Source organism: Cebidichthys violaceus, unplaced genomic scaffold (assembly GCF_023349555.1).
Source record: "Cebidichthys violaceus isolate CVI_PGR_0920_01 unplaced genomic scaffold, fCebVio1.0.p SCAF_1, whole genome shotgun sequence".
NCBI lineage: Eukaryota > Metazoa > Chordata > Actinopteri > Perciformes > Stichaeidae > Cebidichthys > Cebidichthys violaceus.
The window spans coordinates 20,678,073-20,697,408 of NW_027176262.1; the positions used below are offsets into that span (position 1 = coordinate 20,678,073).

Genomic DNA, 19,336 nt, shown 5'->3' on the forward strand with positions numbered 1-19,336 from the left:
AAGGGGTGTGACAAAGCACTGGGGTGAGAGGTAGCTTCTCTTTTTTTATATTTATATATACACACACAACCTCAGTCAAGAAAATGGCAGGCAAAGGCAACCGTCACTAGAGACGGTGGAGTTTAGCCTCCTGAAGAATCCTATTGTGCAGATTCCCTCAGCTGCTGCAGGAAGATTCTTTGACAGCATTTACTCTGACAGTTCCCTTTCCCACTAAACAGGATGACACAACCAAGGAAACAGCATTTATCAGATTGCTCCTGGTTTTCTGTGCCAGTCATATCTGTGCCTTAATGGCAGTGCAGAAGGCTGTATTTTAATGCAAAATGATGCCACAGCTCATATGAGCAGAATTGCAAACCGACACAGATCTGTTCCTTGAGGTTAAAATCACTTTTGAATCTAGTTTACTTAAGTTAAGTTGTTAAATGCATCACACATTGCAGTTAATAAGTCACATTTGTAATGAGAACGCGCAAGTTGCTCACAAGTCAAAGCACAATTATTGACATTTCTTTAGAGTAGAACTAATCTTCATCATAGCTGTAAGCAACAATATGGACATCATCCTCAAGTCCTAAAATGTAGTCATGAAGGGAAAGATGTATTTATTAGCATTTGTTGAAAATTGTGTGCGTGAAAATGTTAACATATTTTAAAAAACATTTTAAAGAGGACATATCATACTCATTTTCAGTTTAATACTTGTATTTTGGGTTTATACTAGAACAAATTTACATACTTTAATGTTCAAAGAACAAATTACTTTTCTCATATGGTGTGTTTGAACATTCTTGTATTGACTCGCCGTCTGAAACCCACTGTTTCAGCACCTTTAAGCCTTTCTCCTGAAAAAAAAAAAATGTAAATCCTGCCAAAATGTCAACATAATTTCAAGTCTTTTACCACATGTCCTCTGTTTGCTATACTAATTACACAAAGATGTGATAAATATCGTCTTAGAGATGAAGGGAAATAGTCAGTCACCTAATGAATATTCACAGGAAATTCAAGTAGCCTATGGAAAAAAAACAGACTGTTCTGTTTATATATTAAGTGTAAAAGACCTCTGAGAGTGTAGAGTATTTTAATAGATTGTTCCTTTTTTATGTCTTTTATTTTGGATGTTTTGTCACTGCAGTCTGTGTATTAAGTTACGCTTTTATTTTGAAGGTACAACACCGAAAGCAGGTAGTAAGAAGCGGTACGAAACGAAAAGTCGCTAAAGACACGGGAAAAAGTGATTAAAAACAAGGAAGAAGGTTACGGTTTTGTTAGTTTAGCACCTGGCCGATATGGGCACACGGTTAGTAGCTGTTCAAGCTCATTCTTTGGAAAATGTTGTTTTCGGTTGCTACGGTTTTTCTGTTTTTGTGTCAGCTCAAGCTAACAAACTGTTGTTTCCGCTCGAGGGCACCACCGTGTGGTTAAATGTAGCATGTTAGAGGAAGGATGGGGAAGATGCTAAACCGTGTTCAATAACGTTGGTCTTTACTTATTTTTCTTCATAGTTCTTACGGTGTGTTCAATAAAAACTTATGGACCATCAGGTCAACACTCCTGACCGTTATTCAGCCGGGGATGCTACATTAAGCACAAGTAAGGCTGTGCTAAACTAAATGTATTGACTTACACACATTGTCAAGTTGACTCATACGACAATATTCAATAAATAAATAGTCAAATTTAGTTAAACTGAGATAGCTGCAACAGCCACTGACATTTAACCAGAGTTTCAAACAATCAATAAGCCCACGGTCGAGTCCAGACGACCAAAACCTCTGAGGGTTATCCTGAATTAATCTGAACAAACAAACCAGTCAGCACTGAACTGAGAACTGAAATACAGCGCTGTATAAAGAATACCGTTGAATGTATTGACCGCAAACTAATTGTGACGGCTTATGGTAATATATACGTTAGATGTCGTCTTTATGGTATTTCTTTAACTGAATGATACAACGTGCAAATAGATTTTTTTTTTTTTTTATTGGCTGTGGGAGTCAAGGTCAAGAAAGAAAAGAGACCGGAATAAGTAATCGGTTTCGGAGCCATATCTGCCGTGTGGTGTGTGTGACTAGTGTTGTGGAGCCCTCTTTACAAAACACTGCCCAACGGTCAGTGATCCCTCCAGGGCATGCCAGTAAACAGGATGTTGACTTGCTGATGCGGCTTTGAGCAAAAGGGAGAGTGACAGGTCTGCCACTGAAAACACTGCTGCTGGAGGAACAGTTATGGACCAGTGTTGACAGTGATGGCACAAGACACCGGCAGTTATAAGAAATGGCTCTCGACGAACCCCTCAACTAGTGTTTTTTCCCAACCACATTGCTGGCTTGGATTTGATCACCTCAATGCTTCACTTCCTCTCTGTTCTTGGCGAGAGAAGATATAAAATGTTCTCAAGTTGAGTCAACAAAAGCTCTCACTGACACTCGGATGAAGAGGATCACAGCAGGATGATTGCTGTGCGCTTTTTTTTTTTTTTTTTTTGCAGACTTGAGTAGCCAACAAAATAAGAGGGATGCCAAAAGGGAAGAGAATAATCTGATGTAGCCTTGTTTTCTTACCCAGGTCTTTTATACGAGGCAGCACGTTGGTCGTGAAGTTGGTGTACGAGGCGACCTTTCCCTCCGGCGAAGCGATGCCCACGTGGGCCTCGTATATTCTCAGGCTCGTGGGCTTCTTTGGCCGAGGGTGGATTTGCTGCAGAGGAAACCAAAATACGACAAGAAATCATGAAAATTTGCTTTAAAACTAAAATAAAATACAGTAGATTTTGTGAGTAATTATGAGCCACGAGGTCAAAAGACACAGTGTGGGTTTTCCGGGTCTCTGCATCAATATCTTACCACATAGGCAGATAATGGTGCTGCACATGAAAAGATCTATGATTCACACCATCTGTGTTACACAATGGGAACAGGACTCGTTTCATACGTCGAACACATTTCCTGATGGCTACCCACCAGGCCTTTACGAACCCACTATTTGAAGTGCATGATTGAGCCACTTGTGAATAAAGCGACTATACTGCCAGTCTGAGGGCTCCTCTAATTAAAATGGTGCTAAATAACAAGCGATAACAAAGCAAGGTGGTCTTTAATAGCCTCTTATTGTTTTGCTTGTATACACTTGCGCTGAGAGCGTCAAGTATTGAGACACATTCAGACCCTCTTAGCATCAAGCACCCACGTTAACAACAGCTGTGGATATGAGACGCAAGACTGATTTCAAATGTAACTGTATGTTTCACGCTGCAAGCAAACCCAACATACAGTCCTTTTAGTGACATTACAGAGAAGTTTAGCTTGATAAAGCATTTTCTTTTTAATCTAATTTAGCCATTAAACCATGAACGTTGTGATGAGGCTTTCAGAATTATGCCTCAATGCTTTCACACCAACAACAAAAATAAAAAAAAAAAAAAGGATCTGCTCAGTTTAAACAGTTTCTTTTGCACCAATGTTACCTTCCCTGTCATCCAAATCCAACCATTTGTTGAATGTTGCTGTTGGAAAGAGACACGGATCATTGCTGTTTACATTAAACAATGTCCTCTTTCAATATTGGCAGCTCAGAAAACGCTTCCAGCAACAAAACATTTGGAAAAATAAACCAGTCTCTATGAATGATTGCACTAGTGTCTACCAAATCCTATTTTCATCCAGATTTGTCTTTTTACCTTTCTTTAAATATAAAGAATAAATCAATACAAATATAAGAATAAAAACAGAAAGGAAACACAGATTTATTTTTCAAATTAAAAGTTGAAATAATGACTTACAATATAGGGCTGAGGGGGATCCCAGTGAACCCAGTCGTAGACAATAGACTTCTCATCCCGGTTCACATATTTTGCCCAGGGAGAGATTCGGTACAGCCGGTCACCCTCCTTGGTGTGAACCACCACCTAGGAAAAAAAAAAAAAAAAAAAGACAAATGAGTGTTATGTTATAGCAAGGGCAATTAAACAATGACATCGAGAGGTCACACGCATGGTATTCAAACTAAAGCAGAATGGGAAAAAAAGTGAAAACATCATGGCAAGGAAAAGAAAAGAATTAGCCTGAAATAAAAACTCTTAAAGTTTAAGGAGACATGGCCACAGATCAGTGGAGGCTTCAGGGTCTTCTGTGACTTGTGTGTTCCCGTCTCTGGATGTATACGACTTTAAACATCAGCATTTATTTACATCTTCCAGCCATGAAATGCTTACATCATAAAACTGTGTCGTTACTTCCCATCCATTACACATAAAGGATGGTGCGAATGTTCAACCAATAAACCAAACATTTTTCAACATGAAAACCACCCCTCTTCTAGGAAGCAGCTCCCTGCTCTCCACAACAAAATACAAAAAAAAAAATCACAGCTTTAAACCTATTATACTTTGCTCCCAGAGACACAATACGTAAGCTACAGTATTGAACAGAGAAGTTGTTGTGGTGAATCTGGATTCAATAGTAATTATCCTGTGTGTTTTTTTATTTTCCTTTCTTGGTATTAACACAGCCACTGACTGGCTCATCTTGAGAGGGGATTTGAGCCAGGGAGCAATTTAGAAAAATAGGAAATCTAAATCATTATCCTTCGCCTCTCATCTATTATGTTTGCAATTCAGGACTGGAAGGGGGTCAAATAAGTATAGTTTGGAAATCTAACTGAAAAAAGTTACTTTGCCTCCATCAGTCAAAAAGCAAAGGAGAAAGCCAGCGTGAGAGTTGGAAAAACCCAACAAGAAATCGATCCTGTAGTGTTACCCGCAGTATGTGTTCGCCCTGTTTTGTCCCCCGCAGAAACCGGCATTAGAACCCAACTAATTCTGGCTACTGTTGTGAAGTAATGACTGTTCCAATGCCACCTGCCAGCGAGCCGTTGGCCAGACCCCCCTCTGGGGTTTTTTCATTATGGCCAGGCCACCTAGGGGTTAGCTGCCTGGCTCCCCTTATGACATGCTTCACAGTTTATAGGATTAGGAAAAGATAGTTGGATAAATGGACTGGCGTATAGCCTGAGCGAGCGGTGGTCCTTCAGACAAATTGGCCAGCATTAGGAATATTAAAGAAAAATCTGACTGCTGGGTGAGGGGGTGAACGAACAGGAAAAACAACTAAGAGCCAGGCAATATGTGAGAAGTTAGGTGTGGATTACTTTTTTTTATTTTTTATTTTTTATTTTTTTTAAAGTGGGCGTTTGATCACTTTGATAACACCTCCGCTCACTTCTCTAAAGTCTTGCATACTCTCAACATAAAGAGCTCATTGTAAGTACTGTACCCACAAAAGGACACTGCTTGTTTATGGAGACAAATTGGGCCCTGAACAAAGGGGAGAGGAGGGCAAGCCGCTCTACATGAGAGCGATTGGAGCTAGGCTCGTGCTTCCACGAGGGAGTGCTGTGGAACTAATTCTGAAGTGGAGCTCGCAGCAAGACAGCCATTCATAGGCAGCGGGGGTGCACAAGGAAAGGCCAGGTGCCAGCTTTTCCATCTGCTTCTTATCGTCCTTAGACTGACCTCCGCTGACAATGGGAGCTGGGCAGCCTGTCCGGGGCGCAGGAGTGTGCCAGCGATGACCCGGTCCCAAGGAGAGTGGCGCCACGGTGCCGTCCGTTCCACGCCTGGCATCTCATTTCAGGATTATTTCTCATCCACGCCATTTGCTCGGGAGACAATGCAGAATGGGCGCGGCGTCGTTTGCATTTAACCCTGATGAATTATTTACTAGAGCTAAAAAAAAAAAAAAAATCATGTCGAGTTTTTTTTTTTTTTTTTGCATAGACAAACACGGCACCGTGTCCTGAGGGATACCTGGCGCAGACGGGAGCTGAAATAAAAGCCGTCAGCTGGGCTCCTCACAGGTGTATCTACCCTCCACTGTGCAGATTGTGTACATACAGTAATCCCCCCACCCCCCCCCCCCCCCCCCCCGCGTGCTGAGAGTATGACATGTTGTTGACGGCGACATGCCAGGTTTTCACTTGATCAATGAGACACCACACATGACAGGGAATCTCCCTCGCACATTACAGTGACATGTCCCTGTACCGGAGCAAGATGACACCTACTGAGGGCGTGAAAATAGGCATGAAGATGTTCTGTTCTCTACCTTGAGTTTGGTGTTATGGTCCACAGCTGGTGTCCCGTCATGCTTGGGCGGTAGAATCAGTTCCCACTTGCCAAACTCTTTCTTGGTGTAGGGGTGGCTGAATTTGTTCCAGCCATCTATAGGGGAACACGGCAAGGATTCAAATCACGTCAAATGAATTGGTTTACAACAACAGAGCCAGACATCATTCTGATTAGCTGTGTAATGATCAAAGAAAGCCATATGATCACAGATGCCCAAGTCAGTGCATGAATCTCTCTCGGTATGAAGCGATCACAATATCTCCCCCTCGCTCTCTCATTATGCATAATTCTGTCTCGTTGTTTTCATACTCCGCACTGCTGTGAGAAAAAGCAGCAGGCTCAGTCGTCGAAAAAAAAAAGAAGAAGAAAAACTGATAAAATACCACTTCACTGCTCATTGAATTATCTCTGAGGGAACGACAAAGAGGTGTTACATTCATAACCTGCTGATACCACATTACCAATTGTCATTGACTGACAGGAATATATCATGACACAAAGCAGCCACCTTGGCACGTCAATTTAGGGTGTCGTTTTTATTCAGTAATCCACATCGGTTTGCTATTCATGAGCAGAAACAACTGCAGGATGGGAAATGAATCACAGGAGATGCTCCAGAAGTGACCGGGCACAACACCAGCACTTTTCACTGGCAGGGCAGGCCAAGTCATATTTTTTTTCACAATTTATTTATCTCCCTTTGCTTAAACTGCTCTAAAAAAAAAAAAAAAAAAAAAAAAGTGCATTATGCATCCAACCTGCATCATATTCATGACTGGGGCTGCTGGGCTGTTTCCACATTGACTATGAAATTGAAATCAAATAATATGACTGAGCCGTGTCAAAATGTAATCTCTCACAGAATTGAATGTTGGAATTGAGCTGCTGCCCAAGGTCCTGGGAAGATAATTAAAAAAGAAAAGGGGGTGGGGGGGGGGGGGGGGGGGAGATATGGAAAGAGGGAATGTCAGCAACAGAACCTACTAGCACAAAAAATGTGTAGGGACAATAAACAAATTGACAAATCCCCGGTTTTGCACACAGCATCCATCTGAGGGTATTACTATTAGTGTTTGCTTTCCTTTATCATTACCTGCAGGGTGTGGGTCAGAATAGCTGTGGCACAGAGGCAAGTGCTTGTGCTGTGGCCTGGCGTGGCAAATGGTCTGAGTTATGTGCACAGGTCTTCCACCATCCTTCTTGTTTTGTATTTTTTTCTATTATTCCATTATTTTGTTTGTCCGCGAAATATTTCTACTGGCGTGTGAAAAAGATGCATTAATGCATTTGATAAAAAAAGGAAAGAAGATGACACTGAGGGCTTGTAAACCTTGTATATCAGCTTGAAAGATGAGAGCAAGTCTCATTTAATCTTGTTAATGATGACAAAAATAAATAATCTTGCTGCATTTTCACAGCCGACATTAACAGAAAATAACACTCAAAAGACTATTAACCTGAAATCACTTTCAAAGTTGGCACCGGAGGGAATAAGAGATTTCAGCGCACACACAGAGGTTGCACTCTCTCAACAACTTTGCAGGCGATGATGAAATAACCAGCTACTGAAATATTAACAAACACTCCCACATTCAAAAGAACCCTCTTCAGTACAAAAGTTGATCCTGTGTAATCAATACTTTCCACATTTCCTACTCCCAGGTTGGTTGATCAAAAGGGATGCTGTCGTCGTGCTGCAGTTCTTTCAGCTTTGTCTTAATTTTTTCGGCCCCTTTGTGTTCAAGAGTGCAGAAACGTCACATTTCTTATTTAATGCACCGCGAATATACGCAACCTTCCAGCCCGGAGATCTCTTTGTCCTTTTCTGGCCCCAGCCAGTGAATGCAACTTTATATTAAAGTGTAATTTCTTTTCATTAATCCAAAACTTGATAGACTTTCATCTATATCGGCCTGCCGCATGCTTCTTTAAAACATAAATGAAAAAACTAATTAAAAAAAAAAAAACATAACGCATAAAAATGTGTTAGCTTGTACAAATGAACCGATAGCAAAAATGATAACTATGCAGGTTAACGCGCCATGTTTCAGCTTTAATTCCAGGGTGTTCGCATCCATACTGGGTCAATCTTGTAAGAATTGTGACACCTACCATGCATGAGTGGATAATGAATGAGCGCCGCTAAAATTCAAGTGCGAGCTTTAGGGAAACGACCTGGACATCACAGCGCTGTCATGCTGTTCAGGAGCACACAGGAGTTCTCCTCAGGCTACTTACTGAAGTCACCGGTGAGGAAGAGGGCCTCTGCAGCAGGAGCCCACTCCATAAAAAACAGGCTGCTGTCAGGCTGTCGCTGCACACCGAAGGTCTTGTAGCTGCGTGTAAACTGGTCAAAGCCTCCTTCTGCCTCTTCCAGCTGGAGAAGCTGCTTCTGTAGCAGCTCATACCTTCAAACCACAGGGAACACACACACACACACACACACACACACACACACACACACACACACACACACACACACACACACACACACACACACACACACACACACACACACACACACACACACACACACACACACACAAAAGGGTATGAGTCCAATGGAAAGCCCGCCAGTGAAAACACAATCTGTTGGGCACAAACACAAAAGTCATCTATCGTCGGTGATGTTGAAAAGATTTCACTCAAACCCCCCCGAAGGACATCAACTGCATTCAGGTCTGGCTGTTGCGTGTGGGTGGAGAGTGAAATAACAGTAGCAACTGAGACAACTGAGCAAGAGTTGATATAGCTTTGTCTCCGTGTGACCGCCGAATGTCGGAGTACATAAAGTGAGTCAAAAGGATTCGATTCAGGTAATAGCGACTCAAAAAAAGGCAAAAACACTGTTTTTCATGCACTGATCAATTTGGAGATTTTGTGCTATTTTGCTTCCATAACATGTCTTCTGCCAACAGATCCCACCTAAAAAGGCACACAATGTTTCTTTAAAAGCCATTTTTTTTCAAAATTAGGTTTTTCTCACTCTCTCAGCCAGAAATCTCCACTTCAGTAGCACTTACATTCACCAGACTTACCCGTTTCATTCCTATCTACACTCTGAAGGTTTTTGCTGAGGGTTGTGTTCATCCTTCATTCATAGCTTCCTTAAACATGGCAAAATAGATTTTTTTTTCCCCCCATAACTGTTGACAGTATTTTCTGACTTATGGAATGATAAAAAGATAAATCCAAAGTTCCCTCAGTAAAAACCTTTGACTCGAATATTTCAACAATAAGAAACAAGAATATTAAACCTGGCTTAATCCAATGTTTGGATTTTTGATGGGAGAATACCTAATTTGCATATTTACAAAAAACATTTCCATACAAAAAAAGGATTGCCTTAAAGTAAGTCATCAACTGGGGAAGTTTCATGGTGATAACTATTAGTGATGTCTCCCCTTAACTGTTCTTTTTAAGATGAATTATTAATGTGAAATATTCATGTAGTGTAATAGTTTACATATTAAAACGTCATACACCCCGTCTGCATTTCCAAACAACGGCTTCTGTGTTCCACAGGAAGTGGAAATTCCAAAAATACATTATACGGTTTTTGTCTTCTGGTATTACTCACAGCGCGAGTTGATGTCGACACACACACACACACACACACACACACACACACACACACACACACACACACACACACACACACACACACACACACACACACACACACACACACACAAAATCAGTGATATAATTTATCACCCATTAACAACTATTCTGACCACACAGTGAGTGGTGAAAGCAATTTTCTAAATTATTGGTCACACTTACATTCCAAATAATTCCAAAAATCTATCTCACTGAGTAATTCATTATTTTCACTCATTCTGTGTAATTAACGGGTCTTAAATTTAACAGGTTGCCCAGATTTTTTTTACCGTGGACTTTTCCTTTAAGTATAGGAACTAGTAATGGTCAATCAAAATTATTTCTTTGAATAGCGATGTATGGAAACAGGAATTCTAAACTGACAACTCAAGCTACAATACCAACACAGATTTCCCCTTTAATGATACCGTTCCATACATTCTAATGCTACTGTTCCTTAGTCATTCTACTAACTACTAAATGGGATTGTGTGTCTGTGAGGATGAAAATAGTGAACACCAACCATAGCACAGATTTGGGAGACAATCTTAACAGTGTGAATATTTGTGTATACCGAACGCATGCGTTTAAAAACGTTTCATAGTTGCACGTATAAATACTGCAGCACATGCAGTGTAGCAGTGGACGGCGCTGCATCTAAACGTTTCCATGCCAACGCTGAATCTCTTTCAGGTCTAAACCTCGAGACGCAAACCTGCCTCACTCCCTCAACAATGTGTTACTGTAGGCATATCGGGAGAGATAAACCTCTGTCTGTTACCTTCAACTGGGAAGGATAGACTAACTACTTTGCAATTTATCTCACTTAAGTTCCGGCAGCCAGCTGGTGTCCATATCAGATCCCCCCCCCCACCCCCCCAGCACAGAAAGCCTCTTTCAGCCAGCTGAGTTAAGTGCACTCTCTCCCCTATAGCCCTGAAGCCAAGCTCAGACTGGCCTGTGAATGCCCTGGGGCTGGTGATGATGGGCTGAAGTAACAGCGCCATTTCTCAGCAGCTGCTCCCTGTGTTGAGCTTAGTGGATACAGACAGTACTTGCCAAATGTGAACCTTTAAAGTCCAACCAATGATGCCACATGCCTCCTTTGCCACTTTGTCACCATTTCCAGAATACGCTGAAAGGAAGGACAAAAAGGGAAGACTTCACACAAAAAAAGGGGCAGAGCTCCTCTGCCACAATATTAATAGGCATGAAAGTCACGCTTATGATTAGAACAAGTGAGCTCCAGAAGGTTGGACCGGCGGGAATAGCGAGGCAAAATCCTATGGATGCAGTATTCACCGCACATCTCCTGTGTCCATTTCCACTGGAGATTGCAGCAAGGAGGCGAGATGAGACCACACATCACAAATGAATTGTGCGCCTATAAAAAAAAGGAACAATTCATTTCAGGAAGTCATTAACGGAGTTGAAGCTATGGGCAAAAATCAAAACTTTGATAATAAGACAGAAGCTTCCCTTGCTGTCCTCTGTGCCCTCGTCTACTAATGCCACGTTGATGACGTTGTCGCTCTGCCTCTGCTCCATGCTGGCACTGCTTACCTTGCCCCCCCCCCCCCCCCCCCCCCCCCGCTTTCTCCAACAGTTTACAACAATATCCAGCGCGGGACTGCAGACGGCGTCCGTAGGAAACACTTAGCCGTAAAACCCTCTCCCATCAAGCCGCAGAGAGCCGAGTCTCAGAGTGTGACCATTTCATCACATATGGCAAGCCTTTACTCCCATGGCGCTGGCACTGAATCCCTAATAAAAAAAAAAGGCAAGTCAATGCTAGAATAGCAGCAGAACTGGGGAATGAATTTCTAACTGTTGGGTTCCTGTATTCGGTTGAAGCCGGCACATTTCTTAGCAGGCCGTGAGGTTCTAAAGCCATAAATGCAACGTTGCCAGCTCCTTCAAACCCATTAAAGCTAAAACTACAGCAAATTGACACAATCAAAATCAAACACAATCTTTATGCAGGACAAAATGTATTAATACAGCAGAGAAATAATAGACCTCCGTGTGATAGTCGCGTGCCTCTATCACATGTCGAGGAGCTTCTATTCTGGCTATGGCTTGAAGCCAAAATGCTCAGGATTGTCATGGGAATATGTCACCTTTAGACTTATTCAGCTGTCATAAGTATTTGTACGGTATGCACTGTTGTCAGACCCGGTTCCTTTATTGATAATGCCATTAGGTATAATATTGCTCAAGTCAGTCATTTTGAAATCCGACACAGACTTTAAGATGAAACATTCCGAGTGCGTCAAGTTTGTCAGAAAAAAAAAAAAAATATGAGCACCTTGAATCTTAACGTGAGAATCAATGGTTCCTGACATTGAAATATATTTTCTAATTGCAATTTAAATAAATGAGACAAATCTCAGCATTATAGTTTATGGAGAGCATTGGCTGCATGTTGAATTAAACATTAATCAAAGTAAAAAGTGATGAACTGCATTATAGTACATCAACACTTGTCATTCTCTAATAATAGTAATAATAAATGGCTGCGTTAATGTCGGTGGAGGCTGTAACCACAAGTTTATACGGCGAACTTGTCCGCAGTCGACTGCTTCTTACACACCTGGCAGACATGGAGAAACATTATCACTCATTTGGAGTCGCGTTTCTGTCCAACTGACTAATACAAGTCCAACGTTCAGAGTTTTGCTCTCCGCCAACTCCTGAAGGAAATATTTGGCTCCTTAGCTGCTAAATGCTCCACCAGATTGTCGCGAACTGTGTCTGTCTGCCACTAGGAGCTGGGCAGGGAGCCTACAGCGGCTTCATCAGAGCTTTTTTTTTTTTTTTTGCTGAAAATAGCTGCCTGCTGTGGCTATAAAGGACACCGATGAGCTCAGTCAGACTGAACCAGAACAGTGAGGTTACAGTGCGGCCGTGAAAACCCAAACAATGAGCTAAAGCACGCTGAATCACTCCAGTTCGGAGGGGAACTACACTGGGAGCTTCTCCTATTACAGACACGTAGTCATGTGACCCATTGTTAATGTGAAGTCGAGCAGATTTATGAAATAACACAACCATAAAAGAGAAGTTATGCGTAAGTAGAACACAACGAGAGACTCTGCTACTCCCTGTAGCCACAAATTACAAGAGTCTTGTTCTGTATCTTATTCAGTGGTAATAGAGCAACCGGAGATTATAGATGGGAGTCACAGATTACAGTCCTGGCTCGCTTATCTCTCGGTTTGGATAACTGTTCTTTATCTATAAAGATGCCGGAGAAAATATCACGCGGCAACAACCGAGGTATTAAACTTACATATTGCTGCACACAGCAACATTGAGAGCGACAGACGTCAACATCCTGTCACATCACTTCAGTTCGGCGTCGGATCCATTTCTGCTTCTTCTCATGTCAACCCAATATTCCTTACAACTTGTCACATCGTAATGTTGCAGAGAGAGAGAGAGAGAAACTACTTCAAATTGGATCATGTTGTTATTCACAAACAAAAAAAGGAAACTTTCAAAATAGTCCCAGAGTCGCAAACTGAGACTACGAAGCGACTGAAAGTGGGACTTGTGGAGAAAGCTGTCCTACAGGGGAAGAGCTCTGGCTCAGCAGGCACAAGTCAAAGCTTAATCGGTCAGCGGGAGACATTCCGGAGGTGCAGGAGAAGGCGGGTTCGTGAAGATCTCGGTGAGGTTCAGAGGGTGCTCAACATAGCACCCCAGCTGGGGCGCACTCTGCTGAATAAGAGAAATGAGGCTCAAAAACAGCTGGAGAGAGTTTGGTTCCGAAGCGCGGCGAGGAGCAGCAGAAGATCTATCATCTGCAGAAACAAAGGGAGAAGATCTACCTCCTCAGGGCCACAGAGGAGGTCAGACAAACCCTGCAGGAGACCGAACTGGAGTGGGAAAAGAAGCAGAGCAGCATGACGTCCAAACTGGATGATCTGTAGACAGAAAAGTCCAAGAAGAAAAGTTGGATAGCCAAGCTTTTTCCATGCGTGGCCACAGTGGAAGACCAGCAGCACCAGTTCACCTCTCGCAGCATTGTCTCATTTACATAATACAGATTGTTTATCATGGTGAGTTTTTCCCTTGGATCCTTAGAAAACATGGCTTAACAGAATCTTGACTTGATTAGTCATTCCACATCATTATTTTTTTTTTTTTTTTAATATAAATAAATAATTCCTGCATTGTTTCATTGCTATAAAAATTGTAAGTTTGGTAACACTTTCTATAATTTTTTTTTAAATTTTACTTACAGCAATCAATTGTTCCCATCATAATGCGTCATACAAATATATTAATGCAGCACAGCTATGAGAATTCTGATACACTATGCTCCTTGCAAAAAAATTTTAAAAAAAAAAATCAGTGAGTGATTATTAAGTATTTTGATGCTTGACCATATAAGTCATTATGCAATGCTTTATAACATGTTATGATTATATTATGGAGCATTATTAATATTTTATGACAACAATTATACAGTGATTTCAATGCATTAGAAGCATGTCTATAATGCATTTTAGACAGACGTCAGAGAAAGTGTTACTGTAAGTTTCTCTACAGTTAACATTAACCGGCAGCATGGAGACAACGACGGAGACATCGGGTGCAAACGAATAAAGGTTGTGCCGCATTACTGAATATTATAAACAAGTCACATAATATGTAATAGGTTCCTTTTTTTGGTGCACAACATTTTTCAGTTAAGACAATACTAGCACCACCAATAGTTGAAACTAACTGTAAAACTTTACGAACAAACTCCTGATGTAAACAGAGCTCCTGAGGTCACCCCAAGTTTACTAGTCCGGTCAATTTCAGCCAATACATTTGGATGCCGCTCTAACATTAGAGACATTTCTTCTTCTTTTTTTCTTCTTTTTTTTTTTTTGCTTCCTTCTCTACAACGTTGAACTTATCTTCATCACATGTGAAAGTCATCTTTGGGCTATGCTGACCCAATTAATCAAACGGATGGATTAAATTCACAAGAGGCAGATGAACCAGAGAAATCAAGTCAACAGTTCTGACCTCTCCCTCTTCAAACAAGAAGCCCTGCATTTGACCGATAGGATGGCTTAATCCATTTTCGGGGGGGTGGGGGGGGGACTTAGAATTTGTAGCTGGTTAATATAAAGTCAGAAAAAAATATTAGGATGACTTAGGATGGGTTAAGTCATACCTCCTAAACTACAGTCACAGTTTAAAATCTGTCGTCATGATTATAATCCACTTTTTTTTTTTAATTCTCCCCATGGAGCAGCTGAACTTTGTTCCCTCACTGTTAGACAATCGGGCATCTAAATTTAGAGTGGGTTCAGGTCTGTTGAGTTGTGTGTATGACTGATGGTGACAGCTGAAGCACAGAGGTGTCAAGAAGACCGTCCACAACAGCCTGGAAAAGCACAAGTAGGAAAGAGCTTGAACTCTCCTCCAGATCTCAGCTCGCCTACAGGGCCTCCATGCGGCAAGGTGACTTTCAAATCATGCCATTAATGTCCTTCTTTGACTAAGTCCATTAATGAGGCTAAAGAGGGACCTGAACGTTGAGCTTGATTGATGACAGCGAAACTTCCCTGCTAACCTCATACCTTTGTTGACCCTCAAGCAAGGTGACAGGAAAATGAACGCTGCCCTTAATGAAGGGCGTTTCAGAAATGTGATCCAGTCGCTTTAATAACTCTTCTTAACTATCGAGGAACTGGAAAATGCCTTTCCCCCCCCCCCCACTTATTTTTAATCCCTGTATTTTAGCTCTTTGCATTTCTGTCTGAGCATATGCATCTGTATTCATCACTTCAAACTCAATAATCAGGTCTGCTTTAAATATATTGCATCACCATCACAAGCATAAGACTCAGACTTATTGCTGTATTTTCACTTTGAAATGAGTTGTGATGACACACGCAAGTCTTTGCAAAAACTCGTTGCCGTAATAAGCAGCATTCCCAATGCTCCCGACTTTCATTTGGTCCAATTTAGGAGATGCGTGGTGCCACAAGCTGCAAAATCTTTGCCGAACTTCCTGCAGACTTGCGCAACAGGAAGGGTAAATAATGAAGCGTGTCAACAGAGCACTGCTCACTGGGGCTGTAACCCGAGTGCAGCATCAACGGTTGTTTTCGCATTCGTTCTGAAAGTAGCATCCTGATGAAATAAAATGAGAACTGCCCACAAACCAAAGAACAACTCATTAGAACGAGAGGCCTGTGAAATCTGCTGGACTCATTCTAACGGCCTGTCCATGCCGGGCTGGCTGTATCTGGTGTGAGACAAAGTTCAACAAACCTGAGATGTGGGCAGCCTTGAGCCATGACATGGCGGCGCAATCCAAAGAATCAGCCTGCGTGGTCATAGGTCTCTTCCTGATAAGCCGGCCGAATTCTTAGCACTGTGCGGCTCGGCGAGGGGGACGCAGCGTGACACCGCAGCCTGAGAAAGCTCTCGATTGCCGGGCCCGTGCTCACGGCGCGGTGTTTGGGTCCGTGGGCCTCGGGACACCGGGGGCTTATCAAGAATTAACCTTCACACAGCAGTGCTCCTATATGTAAAATAAATTTATGTGCGAGTTTCATCAGCGTGACAGGTGTTCGAGACACGTCTGGGGCTCTGTGAAGCCGAGCGATCACAAGCTGTGTCTGAGATGGAACTGACACACTCATCTCTCTGCAAGACTAGAGACCCGCCCGCATGCTTCAAATACAGAGCAGGTGGTCCCTTACCTGCCACATTAGAGACAAGATCGGACATGGTAATGAAAATGGATTAAACTAATGTGGCCCCTAAGCAAAAGTTTTCAGGGCTAGTTTGGCGGGGGACGACCCGCAGCAATGAGCGCTGCAGATCATTATCACTGTCTGCTTGTAAGTAAAAAAAAAACATTACACTCGGTTTTTTTTAAATCAAGACATCCAGCAGGTAAGGCTAATATGACAGGAGGCGTGGAATTGAGCTAAATAACTACACTGTCATTGAGCCATATGGCCTTCAACCCAGAAACTGGCCGACAGGATCCTCTCCGAGAACAACAAAACCACTATGAAGACAACACTGCGTTACTATTACCTGGAACATTGCGTCGCCATTCATTCATTCATTGCGCAATTATTTTATTTAAAAAGTTCAACCCATACTTCAGTCCGGTCTGTTTATCAGGTTAAAACCAGAACTCACAGCAATTAAATAAAGACACAAGAACCAAAAACATGAAGATAAGTTGTGAGGCTGCGCAGTCTATTGATTTACAGAGAGAGTCTATTTGCTTTTGGAGATTAGAGCACAAAGGCAACTGAGGGACACAAGTTCAGTATATTCAGGTCACCATAAGGTGAGGTAATTTAAGTACAAATGCATTGAAAATGTGTGTCAGTGTTCACTTTGAGCCAATATCCAGCCTTTAATTTCCTGTAAATGATCACCGTATTATTTTGGTGCTAAAAGCGACCCAGAATAAACAGGCCCTAATGGTCGCCGATTGACTAATTAGCAAATCGAATGTGTATCGACTTTAAATTTAGTAAATTAAAACACAAGGAACTAGGACAATTAACCTAAAAATGGGAAAAAAGAAAAATTCTGAAATATAAAGTGAATTCATGTATACATAACTTCAGGTACTTAACAGTGCAGGAAAGGGTTCAATCCCAAAAGTTACCATCTGGAGGACTCTGGTTGATGCACAGCTCTCAGGGACGTTACATGATCGATCAGAACTTCCCTCTTCGGTCAGTGCATTACTGGCACAAACAAACGACTCAATTAGGAAGATGCATCATGGAAACATTTCTAGTCTGGTCATAAAAGCTTGGGAGTTGTAGTTTGATACCATCAACCATTATACTTTGGCAACTGCACAAACAACGTGATTGGAATTTGTGCTGGACATAAACCCAGATTATTAAATGCACTAGTCCACACACACACACACACACACACACACACACACACACACACACACACACACAGCACAATCAGCATTCGCGCACACACACACCGACAGACACAGTCAGCTACTTAAGGCTTCCACCCTAATAATTAATTTGTATGGAGGCCAAATCGAGGCTGAAAGGGGGGGAAAAAAAAGAAAAGAAAAAAAAAAAACATGCAGGATATGAGTGCAGCATAAAGTCAATTAGTGTGTGAGGTTATTTGTGTCGCAACAAAACCAAGCCAATCGCAGAGTGCTATACAGTATGTGCTCCGAGTTGGAAGAGTTTAATCCAATTTTTTTTTTCTGAAATAGACATTTTAGGACAACTGATGTTTTGATAACAACCGGACACAGTGACAAGGAAAACGTGATCACAATGAGGGCCAAGGCCTGCGGAAGGCAGAGGCCGTCGTGATGCTGGACCGCGGCGATGCACCGGTCGGCTCCATGCAGCCGCGAACACAACAGGCGAGAGGATCAGACAGCGATTCAGCCCGAAGCACCACCTCACGACGCAACGTGGACGTCACCTGACTGCGAAACACATGCCTACTCTCCAACTGCCAAGCGCAGGAAGTGGAGACACTGCTCGCCTTCTTCGCCAACTTGTCAAATAAAAATGGTTGCGGTTCATTAATTTTACATAAGATGAACATCCTCTCAGCGCGTGTCATTCGGCTGGCGGCGGGGGGGGGGGGGGGGCGGGATGACGGCAAGCTGTTCTGCGTGAGAGGGAAACGCAGCTCAAGACGACCTCCAACCGCACATGATGTCAAACCTGAACGCAGAGGGCGACTGTCTGGTGTGTTGCAAACATCGCTTTTAATCTGTTAGTTGTGCATGTTTATTTCAAGACACGGATGCCGACGTAAACCTGGCGTCTGCCCGCTTCGCCGGGGACTGATTTGGGCGTAAATCTGTACACACAAGCGCCGTTAAAGCCGCGTTTTACCTCCTCTTGAAGTCCTTCTCGTACGGTTTGAGATAGGGATCCATTTGGAGAAGGCTGTTGAAGTCTGGGATTGCAACATTATCCTCTCGGTCTGCCATGGTTTCTCCAGACCAAACCAATCGAGCACCGACTGCGGCTGGTCGGACGCACTGACAGTGTAGCACCGGTGCAGGCACGCACTGTGCGTCTCTTTATAGTTTCCGGACACAACAGCGCATCAAGCTGCTTTGTGCCAAGCCCGTCCCATCGCAAACACGCTGTGTTCTCCAGCGGGTCAGACGTGAGGGAGAGCCGAGCCGTGCGGTGCCGTGACACAGTGTAACTTTAAGATGACAGCAGAGGAAGCATCTGGCGCGTCAGAGGAAGATGACTCGGATTTGTATGCAGGGCTGCAGCTTCGGCTGTTCGTATGGATGACTTTGTGGTTGTAAAAAAATAATAATCCACCTCCTTAAAAAACATCACAGTAGCCTGATACAAATGCAGCGACATGTGGGCCTCGATGTCTCTGCTGCTCAATAGATGAACTCAAAATGTAGATCGAATGATCTTGTCTGTTATCGCCACAAATACTGACCGTATTATCAGTGCATTTTGTATTAATATTCATTGTCATAAAGGATGATTTCTAAGGATTTTGGTGACCCCATGATCTTTATTTTAGCAACACTGTCAGGTCAGACTAACATGAAGGATGTATACCAACAACCAATGATGGAAGAAG

General features: G+C 42.5%; 1 protein-coding gene across 2 annotated transcripts in view; it reads right to left on the reverse strand.

Moving 5' to 3' along the window:
* Window positions 1–18,793, reverse strand: part of gbe1b (glucan (1,4-alpha-), branching enzyme 1b) — a 78,046-nt gene extending 59,253 nt beyond the window's left edge. Inside the window, exons 1-5 of one of the 2 annotated variants that reach the window (XM_068714443.1) lie at window positions 18,613–18,793; window positions 8,372–8,541; window positions 6,111–6,226; window positions 3,788–3,913; window positions 2,571–2,706 (exon numbers count right to left, since the gene is read on the reverse strand). In XM_068714443.1, coding sequence (XP_068570544.1) covers window positions 2,571–2,706; window positions 3,788–3,913; window positions 6,111–6,226; window positions 8,372–8,541; window positions 18,613–18,710 — 646 coding nt within the window. In that variant the 5' untranslated portion in view covers window positions 18,711–18,793. Of the gene's footprint in view, window positions 1–2,570; window positions 2,707–3,787; window positions 3,914–6,110; window positions 6,227–8,371; window positions 8,542–13,028; window positions 16,400–18,612 lie in introns of those variants that run through there. The other variant, XM_068714451.1, reaches the window with a different exon arrangement.
* Window positions 18,794–19,336: the final 543 nt, after the last annotated feature.